General features: G+C 38.8%; 1 protein-coding gene across 4 annotated transcripts in view; it reads right to left on the bottom strand.

Annotated features, from left to right (window-relative positions):
• Window positions 1–2,579: 2,579 nt before the first annotated feature.
• Window positions 2,580–18,927, bottom strand: part of PAFAH1B1 (platelet activating factor acetylhydrolase 1b regulatory subunit 1) — a 38,074-nt gene continuing 21,726 nt past the window's right edge. For 3 of the 4 annotated variants that reach the window (XM_037411325.1, XM_037411333.1, XM_037411341.1), the window contains exons 4-11: window positions 16,750–16,824; window positions 15,516–15,722; window positions 13,388–13,556; window positions 11,060–11,162; window positions 10,040–10,268; window positions 8,508–8,609; window positions 7,711–7,867; window positions 2,580–6,402 (exon numbers count right to left, since the gene is read on the bottom strand). In XM_037411325.1, coding sequence (XP_037267222.1) covers window positions 6,329–6,402; window positions 7,711–7,867; window positions 8,508–8,609; window positions 10,040–10,268; window positions 11,060–11,162; window positions 13,388–13,556; window positions 15,516–15,722; window positions 16,750–16,824 — 1,116 coding nt within the window. In that variant the 3' untranslated portion in view covers window positions 2,580–6,328. The remainder of the gene's footprint in view (window positions 6,403–7,710; window positions 7,868–8,507; window positions 8,610–10,039; window positions 10,269–11,059; window positions 11,163–13,387; window positions 13,557–15,515; window positions 15,723–16,749; window positions 16,825–18,927) is intronic. The other variant, XM_037411350.1, reaches the window with a different exon arrangement.

Consider the following 18,927-nt stretch of genomic DNA (forward strand, 5'->3'; position numbering starts at 1 on the left):
GATTTTTCTTTTACTAGTGTCTTTCAGTCCATTAAAAGCTTTTTAAACTATTTTAGGTACTTCACTGGTTTCTTTACAGTTTGGTACAAGGTGTTGGTTACCATTAATCTGAGCACCATCGCTGGAGCCACCACTTCTGTTCTGTTGAGCAGGCACAGATCAGCCAGAGGCTTTAAGTCCTGTAACCGTACCAGTGCCACGCTGCAAGGTGCACTGCCCCATTAAGCACTTCTCTACCTGCAAATATTTGTTCTCTGTGTCCAGTATGCACTTCCCCTGGCTTACTTTCCTCAGTGATGCTCACGGTTGGTGCACGCATGCTGGGTTGTTTCAGTGCCCTCCTGAAAGCTCTTGGCCCACTTTGGAAGGTGCTGTGGTCACTGGAACACTTCAGCGAGCTGTGCGGGTCAGCACTGCCCCTGTGGACAAAGGCATCGACCTCAAACACTCAGTAATAAAACCAGTACCAGAATCACAACCACAGCAACCCAGCACCAGAGAAGCAGGAACCGCCCTCATCAGTCAACAGCTGCTTCAGAATCGCTTGTGCCTGGAGGGAGAGGAGGTCCCTCATCCTGCCCAAGGGGAGAAGGGGGTGAGCAGGGGCTCTGTGGATTTTCGTAAACACATGAAATGAAGCTGAAGGATGCAGATCCCAGCTAGTACACAGCTAAGCTTGAACATCACCGTCAGTTCTTGAATAACTGCATTTAACAATAGACATTCTGTAATCACCTCAGCCGGGGTTTGGGTGCTCTCAGGTACTCTGTTCACAAGATCTTGTACAAAAAAGAACCGACTCAAAGGGGCACTGCAGGCGTACCAGGTCAAGAGGAGGGTGGGTGTTCGGGGAACAGAATGTAGCTCTCCTGGCCCTGCAGCAACTCACCTCTGCGAGGCCAGCCTTGTTCCTACTTCATAGTTACGTATACTTTGCCTTTCACCACCTCAGACTTAACTCGGGTCTGGCTCGTGCAGGATTTAGCACCCCAAGTTAGGTGTCCTGCAGCAGCACTGAACCACAGCTGCTCCCACAGCTGGCAAGTAAGTAACTGTGCCACTGCCTGGGAAAAGGAACTGCAGCAAAATTATTTCAGACAAAAATTAAAAGACCTCAACGCTCCTGAAGGAGACACATAGAAATACACTATTTTTATCCTCCTTGCTTTCTTTCCAGACGCTTAAATGTCATCGGACATACCACACACCGTAAAACCTTTGACCTTCTTTCAAGGAAAAACCAGTTAAACCTTCACTGTATCTACTGGTCCTTCTGTTCAGAGAGAAGCCAACTCAACTGAATACATTATCTTCCCCCCATTGACCAAAATTCCTATACGTGTAATTTCATATTCAAGCCTGCTGAAAAATGTAACACCCATCAGTGTTGCATTGAAACTGGAAACAAGTGGTGGAAACTTGTCTCACAGGCTTATAAAGCCACTTCCAGCAAGGCACAGGGCTGCATCAACAAAGCGACCAAGCTGAACAAGAAAACTAAATTCTTCAGCTACCCAGATTACTCTCAGCAGCTTGCATTTTAATATCCCTCATCTCTTCCTTTCGAGAAGCTTACTGTGTTTGCAAATAAATAGAGGCTTTTCCTTTCCACACCTGCACCCTAAGGCCGCCTCCGTGCCCAATGCTCAGGGTGCCCCCGCCCCCCAGCTGAGACATCCGACTGGCCCACTTGCTCTGGCAAAGTGCGAAATGCAGCTGTTTTTCCCAAACGAAAATCAGTCTCCAAAAGCTTACCCCAGGTCTGCTCCTGCTGCTAAGTAACACCAAGGTGCTTCCACAGAACATGGCTGGTCAGAGCTTTGTTTCATTCTCTCCCCCACTTCCTGTCAAGGTCACATCCTCGCTCCTCCATCGATGAAGAAATGCACATTTCCATTTTCATTTGCTGACCCATTTATAAGCAGCATTCAAGGCAATTAAGGCCAGTTCACAGGGAAAAAACTGCGAATAAAACCACAACAAACTACACAGCAACTGCAAGATACCAACTTGAAACCGAACTTGTAAGAACCATCCAGCTTTTCCACCTGCACAGGACTTCTATCACCTCAGAGCCGAGACCGAGGACTCCCACGCTGAATCACTCAGAGGATTCACACGGAGTGCAACCTTCAGCTCCAGCAGCTCTGTAACCACCCCAGGATGAGGCACTGGGACTGCCGCCGAACCCCTGGAATGAACGACACCCCAAAGGTGCTTCTCCACAGAAGCTGCCCTCGGGAGGAGGTTCCGGCAGCAGGCAGGCTGCCCCGGCAGCGGCAGGACACGCGGCCGCACCGCCCGTGCAACCACGCGCCTCCAGCAGCGCACGAAACCCGCTCAGCAAACACAGACACCGTTAGTATAAAATCTCACTTCACCGTATCAACCAATAAACCCTCCGACTACTCTTAACTGTAACCAACTGCCTTAAAACCGCTGCGCATTTCCTCAGGCAAGCACAATTTCAGTTAGAATTAAAGAAAAAGCAGGTGTGGAGCAAAATCTGAAGGGTGAAACACCAATAGCTTTTTTCAAAATAGTTTTAATTCTTGCATCCAAGGAAACAAAAACACATCTAGTTTTATATGCATTTAATAGTTTACCAATTGGTACAATAAGATTTTTTTAATATGCAGAAAACATGAATAAATTTTGTTTTACACAGTCTGAGAGCAACAAATCTTACTGTAAAACACAGAGCAGTATTATATACATTCCTTTACTGATTTTTTATTTTTTTTTAAATTGTGTCAATAGCTTCAGTTAACTCCTACAGTCTGGGAACTGTTTTCTCCAATTGCAACCTCTAACATCGTTCTTATGAAAAAAATTCAACGTTTGCCTTCATGTCAATGTCAGGATCAACTTCTAAAACTTGAAGATTTTGCTAACTTATCTTCAGAATGAACTTGGGGAAGCCTGAGGGATAGGTAGGACAAGAAAGCAGCTACTTACATGACACAGTGGAAAGATAAAAAGGCCAGTTAAATCCAGTTGTGACTTGTAAATCCAACTCAACCTTTCCCGTTCCTAACATGTTTATTCCTACCTTTTTATGCACGTTTGCTTGCTAGAAGATTCTTGGTATTGACTTTTTAAAATACACTGGACTTCATGTACAGCTGGACAGCAAATAACTCATTCTAAGTGCGTTTTTCCTTCACTCAACTCAGTATTTTTTTTTAATAATCAAATCATTAAAAGGATTATCAAGCCACCACTGTCTACAAAAACAAAGTATAATCTTTTTCTTTTAAATAGCTTCCACGCGAGTCAAAAGCTATTTAAGAGTGATATTATCAGGCAGTTCACATAAAAACAGGAGGAGGCAAACAGGAGAAGCAGGGTACTGACAGTATAAGTAGACTGGGCTTGGTGAGTCTATAGCCAAAGCTTTCAAAATACTACAGTGCTCCACAGCCCTTGGACAACTTGCTAGCAACTAGATTTTTTTTTTTTTTCTTTTTAATTAGTGCCCCGGGCACATCATTGGTCACACCATACACAAAAGCAGGACGGTTTTTTTTTAATCTTCTAAAGTGCAAGATGCTATAAAACATCAACTTCCAGATTATGTCTAAACCACAATAAATGTTGCACTTTTTAGAATGCATCTAAGACTTCCTGGGCACATTACATTAGTGTGGCACTGGAATGTCTGTCTGGTTTTAAGCCAAAAGGTCTGTATTATCCATTTGGTAACATGGTCTATATATGGTTATTTTTAAGCGATGCCAATTTTAGTAAGGAAAGTGACAAAGCAGCAGTGAACCTCTTAAACCCGCTAATAAAATTCATTTTGTAATCCAAACCAGTAACCTCATTATTGTAGTTATTATCACAGGAAAGGCACAGGATTAGCTGACAGGAAACATTGCAAACAGTGGAAAAAAGTTCAACACAGTGTAATATCACAGAGCGACGCTGCCGGAAACCCTCACAAACCCAACTCCTGTGTTGTGGCTTTCACTTTTTTGTCTAAACAGGGCTTTAACTTTTGATCCATTCAGGACCATCCCTGAGATTATTCACTGCTTATTAAAGGAGAAGGTTGCAAATTGCATTGCAGAAGTACTTCATAGAGTGTTTCACACAAGCAATTAAATGCTGCTTACATGACTTTAAGGTAGTCATCTGTCCTTGTAAATAGTTGTATGCTAAAGGGAAAAAATGCAGTAGACAACTTCCACTATTTAATAGGTACCTTTAATTTCTCATTCATGTTTATGAATTATGTACATGAGTGTGGTTTACTTTATACTTAAATAGAGTTTATAGGTCCTATCAGGAATTAAACAGATGTATTACTTTACAGTTGCAGATGCACTGAGGAATTTTAAGATGCACTATTTGTGTATCTGGAATTCTTGAATAGGACAAAAAGCAGCAAATTCTTCCAGTCCAAGCAGCTAACAAACAAAAAAATACTTTATTTGTGCATGCTTAACTGCAGAAACACACACTGAAAATTACACAAAGCCACTGGATTTAAGAGATTAGCCTGAATCTTAAACTGGCTCCAAAAAACCCCCACATCAGAACTCCATTTCCTCCACCCCTTCCCAGAGGCAAGCCTGTGCCAGAACCCAGCACTGAACCCCGTCTCCTCACAGAAGAACGCATCCTTCTGTGCGTATCTGTAGGAAGTTAACCACCATACCCCTCACCCGTTTAGTGTGTACGCCCTCCAGCCAACCCTACGCTGGTCAAGGATTCTTATTTTTAAAAGGGACAGTTTTTAAAAGCCACATATTAAACAAAAATGAATAAAACAAAGCACAAATTCACCTGTTAAAACATCAGACTGGTACTTCTTCATAGTGTAAATTTTAAAGTGGATTTTTAAAAAGACCTGGTTAGTTTGGTAAGTATTGTAATTCTTAGTTATCTACAATGGAATTTGTCACAAAAATGCTGATTAAAATTTTATAATATTTTCAATCACTTCCGATCAAAATATGTAACTTTAGGGATATGCAAATTAAAAATTGTATACACCAAACAACAAAAATACTTATAACCAAGCTGGGCTAGTTTTGCTGATAGGATTTGGTTCTGTTTTACTTGATTGCATCATTCCGACAGATGGACTTCTATTTTGTTGATGGTGTTTTGTGTTTCTTTTAGAAGCCTGTATCAATCTGTACCTGCCATTATAATCTGATTCGCAAGGTATTTAGTGCTTTCTTTAAAGCATTTAAATACTGTATCCCAAGGTATTTCTCAATATGCAAACCACAGTACGTTTTTATTCAAGCCACATTGTCATGGGAAGGTAAGTATAAACTCATTTCCAGAAGGGTTTCCAAGGAGGCACTGAAGAAACCAAGAAACCTTTGTATACCCCAACCTCCTGCAAGTGAGTAAGAGGGAAGTGTACTTTGATACTGTTGTGTAATAGAAATTGCACATCTCTAACAAACATTGAAAGCAAACAGCAAGTTGTACCATGGCAGTCATTTGGGAGATTAAGCTCTACTGGAAATTAGATCACTAAATTCTAGTGGGATGGACAACTCCTCCTGGAAGTTCATCTAGCATTTAAAAAAAAAAAAAAAAAAAAAAAGAAAAGAAAAAAAACCAAACAAAAAACCCATTTAAACTTTGTTTAACAGCACAGATTAACCATTGAATGACCAAATAAAAAATAAATACATTTATCACATCAGCTGCTAATAAGATTTGTTGTCTTATTTCAGTTTTACAGTTAGTTATATAAATATACCAACCCTTGCGTGACAGGAGGCCAAAACAAGTGTATTCTGTTGATTTGGCAAATGTTTCATGACAAATATTCCAGAGTTTAATTAATTTCCATTAATTACATATAAGGTTCAGAAGATTCTGAATTGCAGCCTTATTATCTAGTATTCTTAGAGAAGATTTATTAAGCACACTTAAGTGATGTTACATAGATACACATTTCTGAAAGAGCCCTACAAAACTTTTCCCAAATGAGGTCACCAATTCAGGCACCAACAGACAGCAGAAAGAAAAACAGGTATAATTATCCAACATAGAACGACACTGTCAACTATTCAGTTAAGTGCCCTATTTCAATTATCCAACTTCTGCCTTCTTAGGTCTGATGTGACCAATGCCAGCCCATGTTCTTAAACCTATGGTACTTCTAGACAACGTATGTAAATTTACAGTATACAATTTGGATTCACCATGCATGAATACTTTGTGTGTAACATTTAATAAGCTCAATCTACATCCAGAATAATTTACATGAAAGGACAATATTTATTTAAACAGAGCTCAATGGGTAACCATGGTATCTGAGTGCATCCAGAGGAAAAGGGGTCAAATGTGAATTCAATCAACGGCACTCCCACACTTTTACTGTTTGATCTACACTTCCAGTAACCACATATGGTGCCGTCTTGTGGAAATCTGCAAGGACAGAAAAACTTTCATTAAGAACAAATCCAGAACTTCGGAATTTTACACTCTCAATGAATGTCCTTACTTTTTCAAAAAAATTGTACCAGCTCAAAGACTAAATTTCAAAGCTCATACTGACTGTAGTTCTGAAGGCAAATTCTCTCATGCTATAATTTTTATAAAGCATGAAAATCTACTTTCAGTTCAGTCATAAAGGAGCTTTCATGGAAAAGGAATCAAGGTACAGCTGTAACAGAGAGGAGTCCAAAGCATCTCAATTGATAAAACCCCTAAATACTGCCAGAAGACAGAACTTCATGTATTTACACAAGTAGTATTCAAGAATAAGAAATCAAGAAACTTGACTTTTTGCTGTAGACAGTACAGGCTGTGAGCTAGTATTAAAAAAAAAAAAAAAAAAAAAATGAAGTGTATGGTTGCTTAGGAGATCCCAAAATATTTCATACATACAAATCAATTTTTGACTGGTCAGCAGACAGTACCGGAAAGTTTAACCAAGAGGAATTCAAAAGCTTCACTGTGTAGAAAGGGTTCAGCAGAGCAATCTGAACTGAAGCAGCCACTTCCAAGGTTAGCCAATACATGCTAATAGTTTAATGTTCTTCAGCTCCTAACTTGTCTTTGCCCCTTTCTGGTCAGCTGTCTCCAACAATTTAAGAGTGAAGTCAGAAACCCTGCATTTTGATTAGACCTGCAAGTTTCATTAGGAAACCTTAGTAGCTAATGTCAGGTTGACTGCAAACCCAATTTACACAGCTTTACTCAAGAAGCTATAAACTATCAGAGGAATACAGAGAAAAAAAGCAACAGAAAAGACTCCAAAGTAAAGCTAGCTTTGTTGAATAGCAAGGGGTTGGTTTGTTTTGGTTTTGCCAGGGCAGGGGGTACTGAGTGTCTAACAAGATCTGATAATACCAACCAGGAATGGCCAGGAATTCAAAGTATATTTTTCCTGACTGTTTTGATTTGCACACACCCCTGGTTTTGTTTCTGGGCAAGCATTTGCAACACAGCACTCCCCAAATGCCCACACACTCAGCGGTGAAAGGTTCCAGAACACCCTTGGCAGTTAGCGTCTTTATCCAGTGTACAACACCGGCAAGAGAAGTGGAAAAATCCATCACACTCAAAATTCCCATCTGTCCTTATCTGACTAAAATACACAGAGCACAAAACTTCACTAGAATTCAAAACATGAACGTCTAGCTTGCTGCTCAACTTCAGTTTCAGAAGATGTAGAAAAATGTGTAGTTCTGGCTCTGTACTTTGCCCTAAGTGCTACAGAGTGATACATACCCAAAGAGGTAACAAAGTGTTCGTGCGCATTGAGGGTTTTCATGCATCGTTTGTTCTTGAAGTCCCAGACACGTAGAGTCTTATCATCAGCACAGCTCAAAATAAATTTTCCCCCAGAATGGAACAGAACGCCACGTACCCAGTTATCATGGCCCACCTTATGCATAAGGAGAAATCAGTGAACAGATGCATGTTTTAAGGCTAAGCATTCAACATTTTATGCTATGGCAAACTAAGTGACTCCTTGCCCTGTTCTGCAAGGATAGCATTTAGCTTTCTGAAACCTATTAGAACTCAAAGTTTATCTTCAGTTGCTATTATTACGTCTGTATCAGCACCACCAACAATGCGAGTTCCTGTCCTTGAAGGCAAACAAACAGAAGTCCTCATGTGCTACTCCCCACCCCCAGCACCAACACCAGTCCAGCCTGAACACAGGCTGGAAAACCGCACTCCACAGCCTGCAGAAAGACCCACACACTGAAGGAACACAACATTTTACAGAAGACAATATTCTGATGATTATCAGTATTTCTGTAGACAAGCCAAGCTACTCATGACAGAGACTACACCACAGTGCTCCTGCATTTATACTACGTATTTTGAGTTTCTTTGCATTTCTCAGCAACAACAAGATCTGAAATACAGAAGCCATTAAAACTGTGTGTTTCCAGTGTTAATCTTACTTCAATAACTCTGGCTTCTCTTGAAAACGTTAACATGTCAGATAATTCATTCCATTAAAACTGGTTTTACATACACAGCTATGATTACCAGAAAAACACTAATGAACTTACAAGTGTCATAAGGCACATGCCAGTGCTAATGTCCCACATCTTAATGGTCTTGTCTCTGGATCCAGACAGCAGAAAAGGCCCAGGCTTGCCACTCTTCTTAGTCTACAGAAAATTATGTTTTAAGTTACAGCATAAGGGGGGGGGGGCGGGAGGGGGAGAGGAGGGAGGAAGCAGATCCCGCCCAACTGCTGCTACTTAGTAGCTAAATTAGATCATAAGAAAGCTTACAGCTAACAAACACACAACGCCAAAGCTGAGTTTCACAGGTATTTTGTTACTAGTACTAGGAGAAATAACTTTTAAAAACGGCTGTATGCCCTGCTGATGCACCAAGCCAAATACTTTGAAACCACACTTGCCTACTGCAAGACATCCTCCGTTAGTAGTAAACACAGTTCAAGCAGAGTCATACAAGAGTCTGAAGTTCAGAAGTACCTTTGTGTTCTCATTCTTCACAAAAAGTAATGAAGCAAGTTTAAGAATTTTTGAAAAGTCTGTACTCTGAACTTATTTCTATTTGTAACCATGCAAAGTACGAAGAGAGAGACTTAGTTCTCAGAACTTGAAATGTTTCAACTCTGAATTTAACGTTAACTTTTGCTTCTCGTTCAAAGCTAAGCACTGTAATGTGATGTGTACAGGTGAGGAGGCCAGCAGAGGGCAGGGGAGACACCACTTCAAGATAGCTAGGAAGTGAACATTTGGAATTCAGTTTTAATTGCTTTTAATTAAGAGATTATAAGGATTTCAAGGATGCAAGTAGAATTTGACTGAAATAATCTTCAAAATCCATCACTAGACAAGTGTATCTACTTTTCCCCTATGGTATTCCCATCCTTTCTGAGGAAGGGGGCAAGGCAAGAACGTTTAGGGTTTTTTAACTAGAAATTTGAGTTAATTTCTGGGGTTTTTTCTACGCTTTGTCATCCTTAGAAGGAAATTTTTGCTGACCTGTAGTAAGCCTTTCTCGAAGATGCAGTAAACTGAAGTAGAGAAGATGCATCCTGTGATCACACAAATGGGGATTTACTTTTGTTAAAGAATGCTTTCTCGTATCGTTAACTTTGTACACTAGGACATGGTGGCCAAAGCTTAATTCCAGCACAATACACCCAAAGCAGCTTCATTTCTGCACTCCTGACTCACTACTTCTCACAGCTTTGTTGCTGAGCATCCTTATAATCTTCACTTTACACCAGGTAAGCTACCTTCCACATTTCTTTGCTGAAATACATGAAAGTAGTCCCACTTTCAACCTTCTCAGGAATAGAGCATCCCTCCAAAGTTCACTTTCTTTACTGCCAAGATAGAGTCCTACTGTTAAAACACAAAAGCATGGATTCTACGAAGCCAAGATGGGGATTAACAGTACACCAAGTATACTCAGCAAAAAGTTCTCATAAACCTGTTGCATCTGTCAAGCACTTTGAGAACAAAGCTTAGTTGTTCTAAATACTGTCCAGTAAGTTCTATATAGAGCATAGCCAGTAATCTTACTGTACGTGCTTATTTAATAGCATTGGAAACATTACCTCTGATCCCGTAGCTTCTGATATGGTGGTGTATGAGCTCTCAGGAGCCCAGGAGATGCATTCTACCACATGCTCATGTTCTCGGAGCTCAGCTTTGCATTCCTTTGTCGCTACCACCCAAACACGGACTGTCTGGTCATTAGAACAACTGGCAATTAAGGTGCCATCCTGGTTAGGCCGCACCATGCGCACCCATTCTCTGTGACCCGTGAAAGTCTTCACACAGTAACTATTCAAAAATAGAGAAATACAGCACGACTCAATTAACATGGTAATAAAACTGCTACACATATCTTTGAAATCTAAGGATGCTTGACCTACTAGAAGTTAAGATACAATATTTTAGCATGTACATATCCACCCTGGATAGTGATGTACAAGGCATAAAACAGTTCATAGAAAGGAAGCTGTCATGAGAAAGAAGTGACAGCTAAGAACTGTCAAATCTTTGTTAAGGTAGAAAGCAGGAAACTTGGAAAGGGGGAAATAAATCAAGTTGACACAACAGCTTGCATCAAATGAAGAACAAGTAGAGATTTAGAGGTCATTCAGATAGCCTTCATCTACTACTTTCAGCAAATGGATGGATTAAAGAGACAACCGATGAATGGAACAAGCAAGAAGGAAAAAGGAAACAAACAAACAAAAAAAAAATCAATCATCGGGAGACACCTTGATCTGTGTCAAGAAAGGTAATGGATTACTCCTCTGTCCTCTCATGCTCCCTTTAAACTTGTGGTTAGCCACTGAATTTATATTGCTACCCGAGTTATGGTGTTCTACCCTCATAGCTCCCAGAAAGATAAAGCCAGCTAATTTTAATTAGTCAGTACTAAAACCTAAACCCCTGTGCTTAATGATTTAAAGCAGAATCCTTAAGTGAATTACTCTGAATGGCAGAGTAGCACACCTCAATTCAAATATTTGCTGACATTCAAGATTTATGTGGCCCATCTCCTATAAATAGTGGCTTATGCTTGTTTTGTTTAGGGGCTGATGTTTAGCCAGAGGTGCACTTACCCTGTTTGGACTTCCCACATTTTGATAGTTTTATCTCTTGAGGCAGAAACTATATGATCTCCATTGGGCATGATGGCTACTGAAGAAACATTGTGATCGTGACCTAAAAACAAAATAAAACCTTTAAGTGGTACTGTAAGTTTTCAGAGTACACAGGACTTGCTGTTCATTTATCCTGGGCACATAGCTACAGCAGCAGTGCATGTTTTATGGAATAATCTTTACATGTAAAACTTCGGGGTTTATGAAATAATCATTTATATTTTTAGAAGCCACAGAGTCCAGACATTGAGCATCCTTAAGATTGTTTCAAAAATTTCTTTAGAATGTTTAAAATCAGACATAACTGCAAGCAACACTTCTACAGAGTTACAAAAGCTGGTAGTTTGGAAGAGAGAGCTGCTACAGTGTCTGCCTTTAAAATTATCAGTTAGGTCTGACTACAGTATGCTGATGCACAATGCAGATATTTAAAAGGAAAACAGGTCTTCAGCAAAAGGCATGCCAAACCTCATTGCAGAAGCCTAATGCTAGAAGACTGAATGTTTCCAGACATCTGGTATTACGTTTTAATAAAACACTGTACTGCACTGATTCAAGAATCAGGTAAGAACCAACTGTACATACATGACAGTAACTTTATTACTGTTGAGATCCGAGAGGAAGATTATTAATGTCAAGTCAGCAAAACACATACAGATCATTTCCTTAACGCAAACTCCCTATGACCTCATGTATGTGGTTTCAACTCTTGACTTTACTCATCCCACAAGCAACGGGTCACAACATATAAAGGGAGGTAACACACTCTGTAAAGACTAGTCATTTTCAGTATTACGAAAAAGTAGAACTTACACTTTCCAAAGTGGCAAGTGTTAGAATTAATTGTTTTGAGATTTTAGTATTACCCAGAACAAGCTACTGGGTAGGGGCTTTTTGGCAAGTCCAGTCTGTAAGCCTGACTGTAACAATCTGTATATAATTCATGCACTTGTCTATGTTTAAGCTCTGCAATTGTCCCTACCTAAATTGCTGGGATTAGAAATGAATCTTCTGAGATCAGTAGTTTAGAGCATATGTAATTTCTCAACAGATTAGAGGCATTAAACAGCTTCCTTTTTTTCATCTGGAGTTCCAATGTTCTTTTTTGGAAAAAGGTATAACCAGTAAGCTCACTAGTAAGTTGCTTTTCTCCTTGTATTGGCAGCTACACTGCATCTTGCAAGCCATGTACCTACAATGTACAACTTCACAATTTTCATTTCCACTTTTTCCACTAAGAACTTGGAGCCCCTGATGAACTCCAACTAAAAAGCAATCAAGTATCTGAAGCGTCAGACAATATGCTAGTACTTTACAACTCACTGAAAAGATAATTTCTTTCCTTTTACCTGAAACTGAGGTAAAGGGATATAACTAGCAACACACATGAAGCCAGTTCACCCACACTCATGTTAAAACATACAGTTCACTAAAAAAAATACAAATATTGCATGTGTATTCACATAGAAATCTTTAAAGGCAAAAAAACCCAACTCAACCCTGTAGCTCTATTTTCTTGCTGTCAGCCAGCTGCAATGTCTGTTCCTCCTATACAATAGTGTTCTGTGGTGTTTAAAGAACTGCATGCACAAAAGTCAACAGCTTTATTTTCTTTGGTATATATGTGTCTCTGTGCGCATTTATTTTCGCAAGTTTCAAATATTCTCTATTCCCACTCACCACTTCTACAAGAAGATACTAAAAGCAAGACAAGCAGCAGTATAAAAATGCTTTTAGATCAAGACTATATAATAGTTTCTGTCAATATCCAAATCTTATAGCTTTGGTTGTGTCTCTTGCCCATTTTTTTCTATGGCTTTTGAGCCTAATGCAAAAGGCATGTTCATTTGAAATCAAACATGAAGCAGAACACTGCACAGTATATACAGACCACCTTTTGCAATAATGGCTTCCCTCCTGAAGCAGTACATCAGGGAACTAGAGGGGTGAAGAATGTAATTTTTTACTGATTTGAAGGCACAGTTTTATTGTGTAGCAAGCATTTAATTTTTAGCACTAAACCCTTCTAACTGCCATTTCAATATCATTATGGGATGCTTCCCACAGCATCATGCATAGCAGATTTGAGATGGTATTTCAGTCCATAGACACTAAACACGTACCTTATTTACAGAGCACTCAAAGCATCAAAATATCCCCCCTCCCTCTTTCTTTTGAACAATACTCTGGTATATAACCCCTTTCTGCATCAGCAGTTTTCCTGGATAAAAAAAAAATAATCTCTTCACTTTACAGACTGCTAAATCAATTCCCTTTATACCTTACCATGCATAGTTCTGATGCACTCAAAGCCCTGGAAATCCCATAGCTTAATGGTCATATCAGCAGAACAGGAGGCCAATAGTTTGCCAGTGTGGTCAAAGGAAATATCTTGCACAGAGTCTGTATGCCCCTTAAGGGTTCGTTCAAAGTCTCCTGTCTCATAATCCCATACCTGACAAGTGAACAGAAAATCTGTTAACAGCAACCTATTACTCTTTGTATTCTCCAGCCTTACATTTACACTCTGCAGGCCAGTCTGGCACCTTATTCAATAATTGAGCAAGAAACAGCCAGCCCTAAAAAGCCTAACAGCATAGAAGAGTAAGCATTATTTTTTTATGATTTTGTTACTTACAAATTAACTGAATTCATGCATCTTGAAAGCTGTTTTTGGGCTTACTTAAAACATTATAAACACAGTAGGAAAATAAGTTTCATTGTATCTAAAAGTCTTAATACCCAATACACTTAAAAATAAAGAAGATCAATTTAGAAAACACTGGACAGAACAAATCCACTTTTGTACAGACTGTTTTTCTCCACCCCCTTCTATGCTGGTTCCCTAACTTCAGCAGTACAGCCCATTTTCAGTTGCTGCGGAAAGTACCGTGTTTAACAATCCCCCCCACCCTCCCTTTCCCAAGCTTTACTGTGGCTTCAGAATGTACTTGCTGTTGCAGAACCAAATAGCAAATATTCTGCATACTGAACAGCAATATTCAGAATGCACGGGTTTAGGGATGATAATCCAAACCACTCTGAAGAGTTTGATAGGCACACATTAGTAGATTATGGAATTTGTCAGAGATTAAATAAATATTTGCAGTTAACAAGTGCAATGTAGCATGAAGTCCCCAATCTCACCTCCTAATTAAGTCATCGTCTATCGTCTAACTGCAAACAAAACAAGCTCCTACAGATTGTATTCTGTTGCAAGTACAAAGACATTTCATTTTAAATATCCTAAGCAAACAAACAAAACAAGCCAAAAATCCACCACCAAAAAACTAACAACAAAAAGAATCCACCATCCCAACAGACTGCAATCATTGAGAATGCAACAGTCAGAAATTAAGCTACACAGCTTGACTTCAAGAATAAGGAAATTTATCCAGTATACCCATAAGAGGGAGCAAAACCAAAGCTAATTACACTCCCCTATAACAGCTAACATGCACAGAGCTGTCACTGTTTCAGCTGGCCCCGTCTGCTTGAAGGAAAAAAAAACCCACAAAAAAAACCAACCAGTGATCTATGTTCAAGTCTGTCACAGAAAAAAGAACAGATTAAAGCTTTTAATGAACTAGATCTGGCTGACACTTTTTAATCTTTTCCGAGAGGCAGCCACCATTAGAACAACTTTCATTTTTAAGCACACTGCTTAATACACTACACAATGTTTTTCAGAACAACACTTTTCCAAATAGCTTTCAAACCAGCGTAGAAAAGAACAATGAAGTATCCTTTATCAGGATAATTCCCTTAAATTATGACAATCAAACAACCACAAAATGCACAATTATGTCATTATTGGATGCTAAAGTAAGAAACTACTTGCCTACTGTAAGAAGTCTCTTCATGCCACTGTACATTGCAACAAAGGCCTATGAACACAATTTAAAGCTACTGAAAGTCACAGGGACTTGATGGGACATGCATGTCCTGCTTAGAATAAACGGGAAGAACTATTCTTCAGTTAAGAATACAGCTGCATAACCACTTTAACTCAGCTTTAAAAATAATCACTTCAGATGACTTGAGGCAACTGCCTTCATCATCATCACATCACTACTCTACGCCATCCCTCCTCTACTGAGCAGTCAAAATGCATTCTTCCCCCACCAATCCTTTATCTTTGTCCAGTCTCTAAATCCACATTGCCTTAATTATGTTTTCCTCAAGCCAAAGGACAGTAAAATACTCTTAAAGATATTAACTGGACCAGCATAAAACTTAAACTTGTAGATTACATAGCACATCATACTTGAAAGATCTGTCCCTAAGGAAGCTAAAGCAGAATCTCAACAAACAATTTTCCATCAGTATAACACACGTCCAGCTTGAAGAACTGATGTTAAATATTACACATCCTCTGACTGGCTTAGTTTAATTTTCTCTAGCAAACACATACCTTTATTGTGGCATCCTCTGAAGCAGAGACCATAACACTGAAAACTGGATGGAAAATTACTCGAGTGACAGGACTCCTATGTCCACTCAATGCATACTTCTCTGGAGGACGAGGAATCCACTCTTTAGGGTCTCGTTTCTGACCAAGAGGTCCACCTGATGTAAATTCTTCCTTAGCTTCATTCAGCTTCGATTCTAATTCCATTACCTAAGTTTGTGAATTTAAAGAGAGCATTCATTTCTAGTTTATACAAGATCTAATTCACCTTCACTCAATAATTCAAATACTAACTGGCTCCCAAACTCGCAGTAAGGCAAAGATTGCACGCATCCAAACTGATTACCAACATTCAATAGTGCTGGTGTTCCTAAAAGTCAAATCTAAACTAATCATTTATCCTTTAATAATTAAATCATTAATCATTTATTCTCCTACAACTCCCCAAATATTCTGACAGCAAAAAAGTTCTATAAAATCACGTTCATTCAAATGCTGTACAAATACGTGAGAAGTACTATTTTGAAGGCAGTTGTGTTACCAAAAAGGAATGCTACTACTACAATAATTTTTTGTGCCCCTGAGATGGCATGCATATTAACCAAGAGCAGGGAAACTGAAAGTGTAATAAATCCCTAGATATATTAACCTTCACAATAGATAGGTCTTTATTGTTTACACACTGTAGAGGTTTTCTTGGGGTTTTTTGTTTTGGGTTTTTTTTTGCTTTTAATACACTCTAGATCCATTGAAGCATTACTAAAAAGAGTTTTGTACTGTCTACTTGCAGCAGAATCACTTGCTCTAATGCAGTGGAGTTAATGGTTTCTTCCCTTTAACTTAATGGCCAAAGACAACTGTCAGCCCAGGTTTCTACCTTCTTTCTAAACCAGTCAAGCCTTCTGGACACAGCTGTTCAGTCCCTCCACTCTCAAACTGCCTTAAGGCACCTCTTTCCTTTCCAGCTTCAGAGACTGCACACGTGCAATCCATAAACCAAAATCAAGAAATTTTTGTGAAGAGAGGATGACTCTTCTAGCAGAGGCAGACAAAACATTTTCTACAATGTGGATTCAGCTCATTCACTACTCAAGTCCTCAAAATTCATCTTTGAGGCATCATTTTCTAAACCCTGCATTTGTCTGACAAGGAAAATACGTAACATTCTGTTCAGTGATGAATGTTTGCTTTCAGTCATAGCTTTTTATACAAGTAAATCCATCAAATCTCTACTGACCTTCTTTTGTAATCTTATAACAGATGTCCATTTTTTTTCCAGAAGTCCAGCATATTTCTTATCTAACTCTTCATTCTAAGAAGAAGCATTTAAATAAATTAATAAATTCTACTTCTAAAGCCTGTAGAAATGTTTCTTCAAAGGCAACATAAACCGCTCATTTTAATAAAAATCTCCTGACCACAGAAAGAGGAATTAAAAAGACTAAAATGTTTTACTAGTTAAACAGAACAACCATGCTTCAAATTTTAATAGCTACAATTTACATACACAGAAAAGAAGAACATATTTTAAAATATGATTTTTAATTAAAAATACTGCAGCACTACAGATTACTATTGCTAGATTCTGCAAATAAAATCCAAAAACTAGGACTACACTGTTAGCAATGCTGTTTTCCATCTTCATTATTTAAAAGGCTTTTTAAGTGCTCTGCATATCCAAGAATGTTGTGTCATATTTTGCTACAAGATTCCCCCCATCCCTCTGCTCAACCAGCTCTTACAAAAAAACAACAGCAGACAGCACTCACTGACTGTAAGGACCAAGATGTATAGAACTGGTAACCAGTTTCTGTAAGATAGCCTCCTTTTTCAAATCCATCAACTAAAGCATTAAGAACTAACGAACTGCTATCCTCAGAGTTAAGTGTGCTAGCACTATTACTCATTAACAGCACAGTGCACTTTTTCTCTCACAGAAGCACATGCTGTTTGACAATGGCAGCCAGCTGTCAAGAGCAGGATTACATATGCTCCATCTCACTTGAAGACCAGTTAGCCCAAACTAACTGCTTTTTTTATTTTTTTAAACTTGGTTGTAGTTAACCTCAAATTACCACCGCAATATTGCATTACCTTCAGTGTTACCACAATGTGCTACCTTCCCAAAGCCAAACTTTAAGTCAACTCTCCCTGCATCTTTACTTCATAACTGAAGCAGAAAGTAGACTATACACCTGCCCTACTGAACACCGCCTCAGATACTGGAGAAATCAACACTGATTTTGCAACTCTAATGAAACTTTAATGAAGAATAATTTTTTTCCACTAAGTATTTTTCTCCTTTGGGCTCTAAGGAATAGTTGAGGCACAACGATGAACAACTGATGTTACTGTAAAAGCCAGAGGATTAGTATGGGTTTTTTTTCCCCTCCCACCTATTAACACAAGAAAGGGGAAGAAAAACAACACAGAAAAACAACCAACATCAGAGGCACAGAAGAGCAATTAAATGCTGCACATTTTCTTTCCGTGTACAAAATGACAGTCTCATACTAGAATAATTCTAAATTACATGGAGAACAACTAAGGCATGGGGGAAATAACAACGCCATAGCTTACTCCATAAAAGCTCTGAGGACTGGCTACCTCAGTCAGAGACCAGGTGTTAACCTACTGCTTCAGGGGCATTTATACAAGCTGAAGTTATCTGCAGGAATAATCAATACAACAAATGAAATTCCTCTTTGGAGAGCTACACCTGAATCCTTCCAACTTACTGAATTAAATGACCAAAAAAAGTTAAATGCAGAAATTTAGTACAGCGCCATCCAATTCAGATTTTCTTGCTAGAAAGCAATGTGGAACTTCTAGCAACTGCATTTTCTATTTCCCTCAGGACCATCTAGCCTATTTAGATTGCCTTTTTAACCTTTGGGAAGAGAACTTAATTAGGCTGATAGATAAGTAAGATAAGGGAACGCTATTAGGATTTTCAATTATAAGTATGGTATTTCAATTTGTTATTTCTACCTATTTATTAGATACTGAAAGCAGATTGAAGAAATTAAGTCAAATTTCAGCCAAGCATTTTGGAAAAAGAACAATGCAAGATTCATAATAAAGGCAAGGATTTATCAAAAGTCAGCACACAGAAGTGGATTACTCAGTCCAGCTCTATCCAGAGAAACAAATTCAGATAAAGTGGACACCTCCTATGCTAATAAATAGCAAGTTTAAAAATGATATGAAGAATCATCTGTTACAAAAGCAAATCAACTGAATTAAGTTGCAAGAAATGAGTGGTCTAAGTCACTAGCATCTGTAGAATCTAACAAAACAGAGTTGCTTACCAGAGCTGATCAACTTATATTAACTATTTAGGCTTGCCCTCTTATTATACGGTTAACCAACTGATACGCAACAGATCCAGGCAATGCCTTAACTACTGACCCAA

Source organism: Falco rusticolus, chromosome 1 (genome assembly GCF_015220075.1).
Source record: "Falco rusticolus isolate bFalRus1 chromosome 1, bFalRus1.pri, whole genome shotgun sequence".
In the NCBI taxonomy this organism is placed as follows: domain Eukaryota; kingdom Metazoa; phylum Chordata; class Aves; order Falconiformes; family Falconidae; genus Falco; species Falco rusticolus.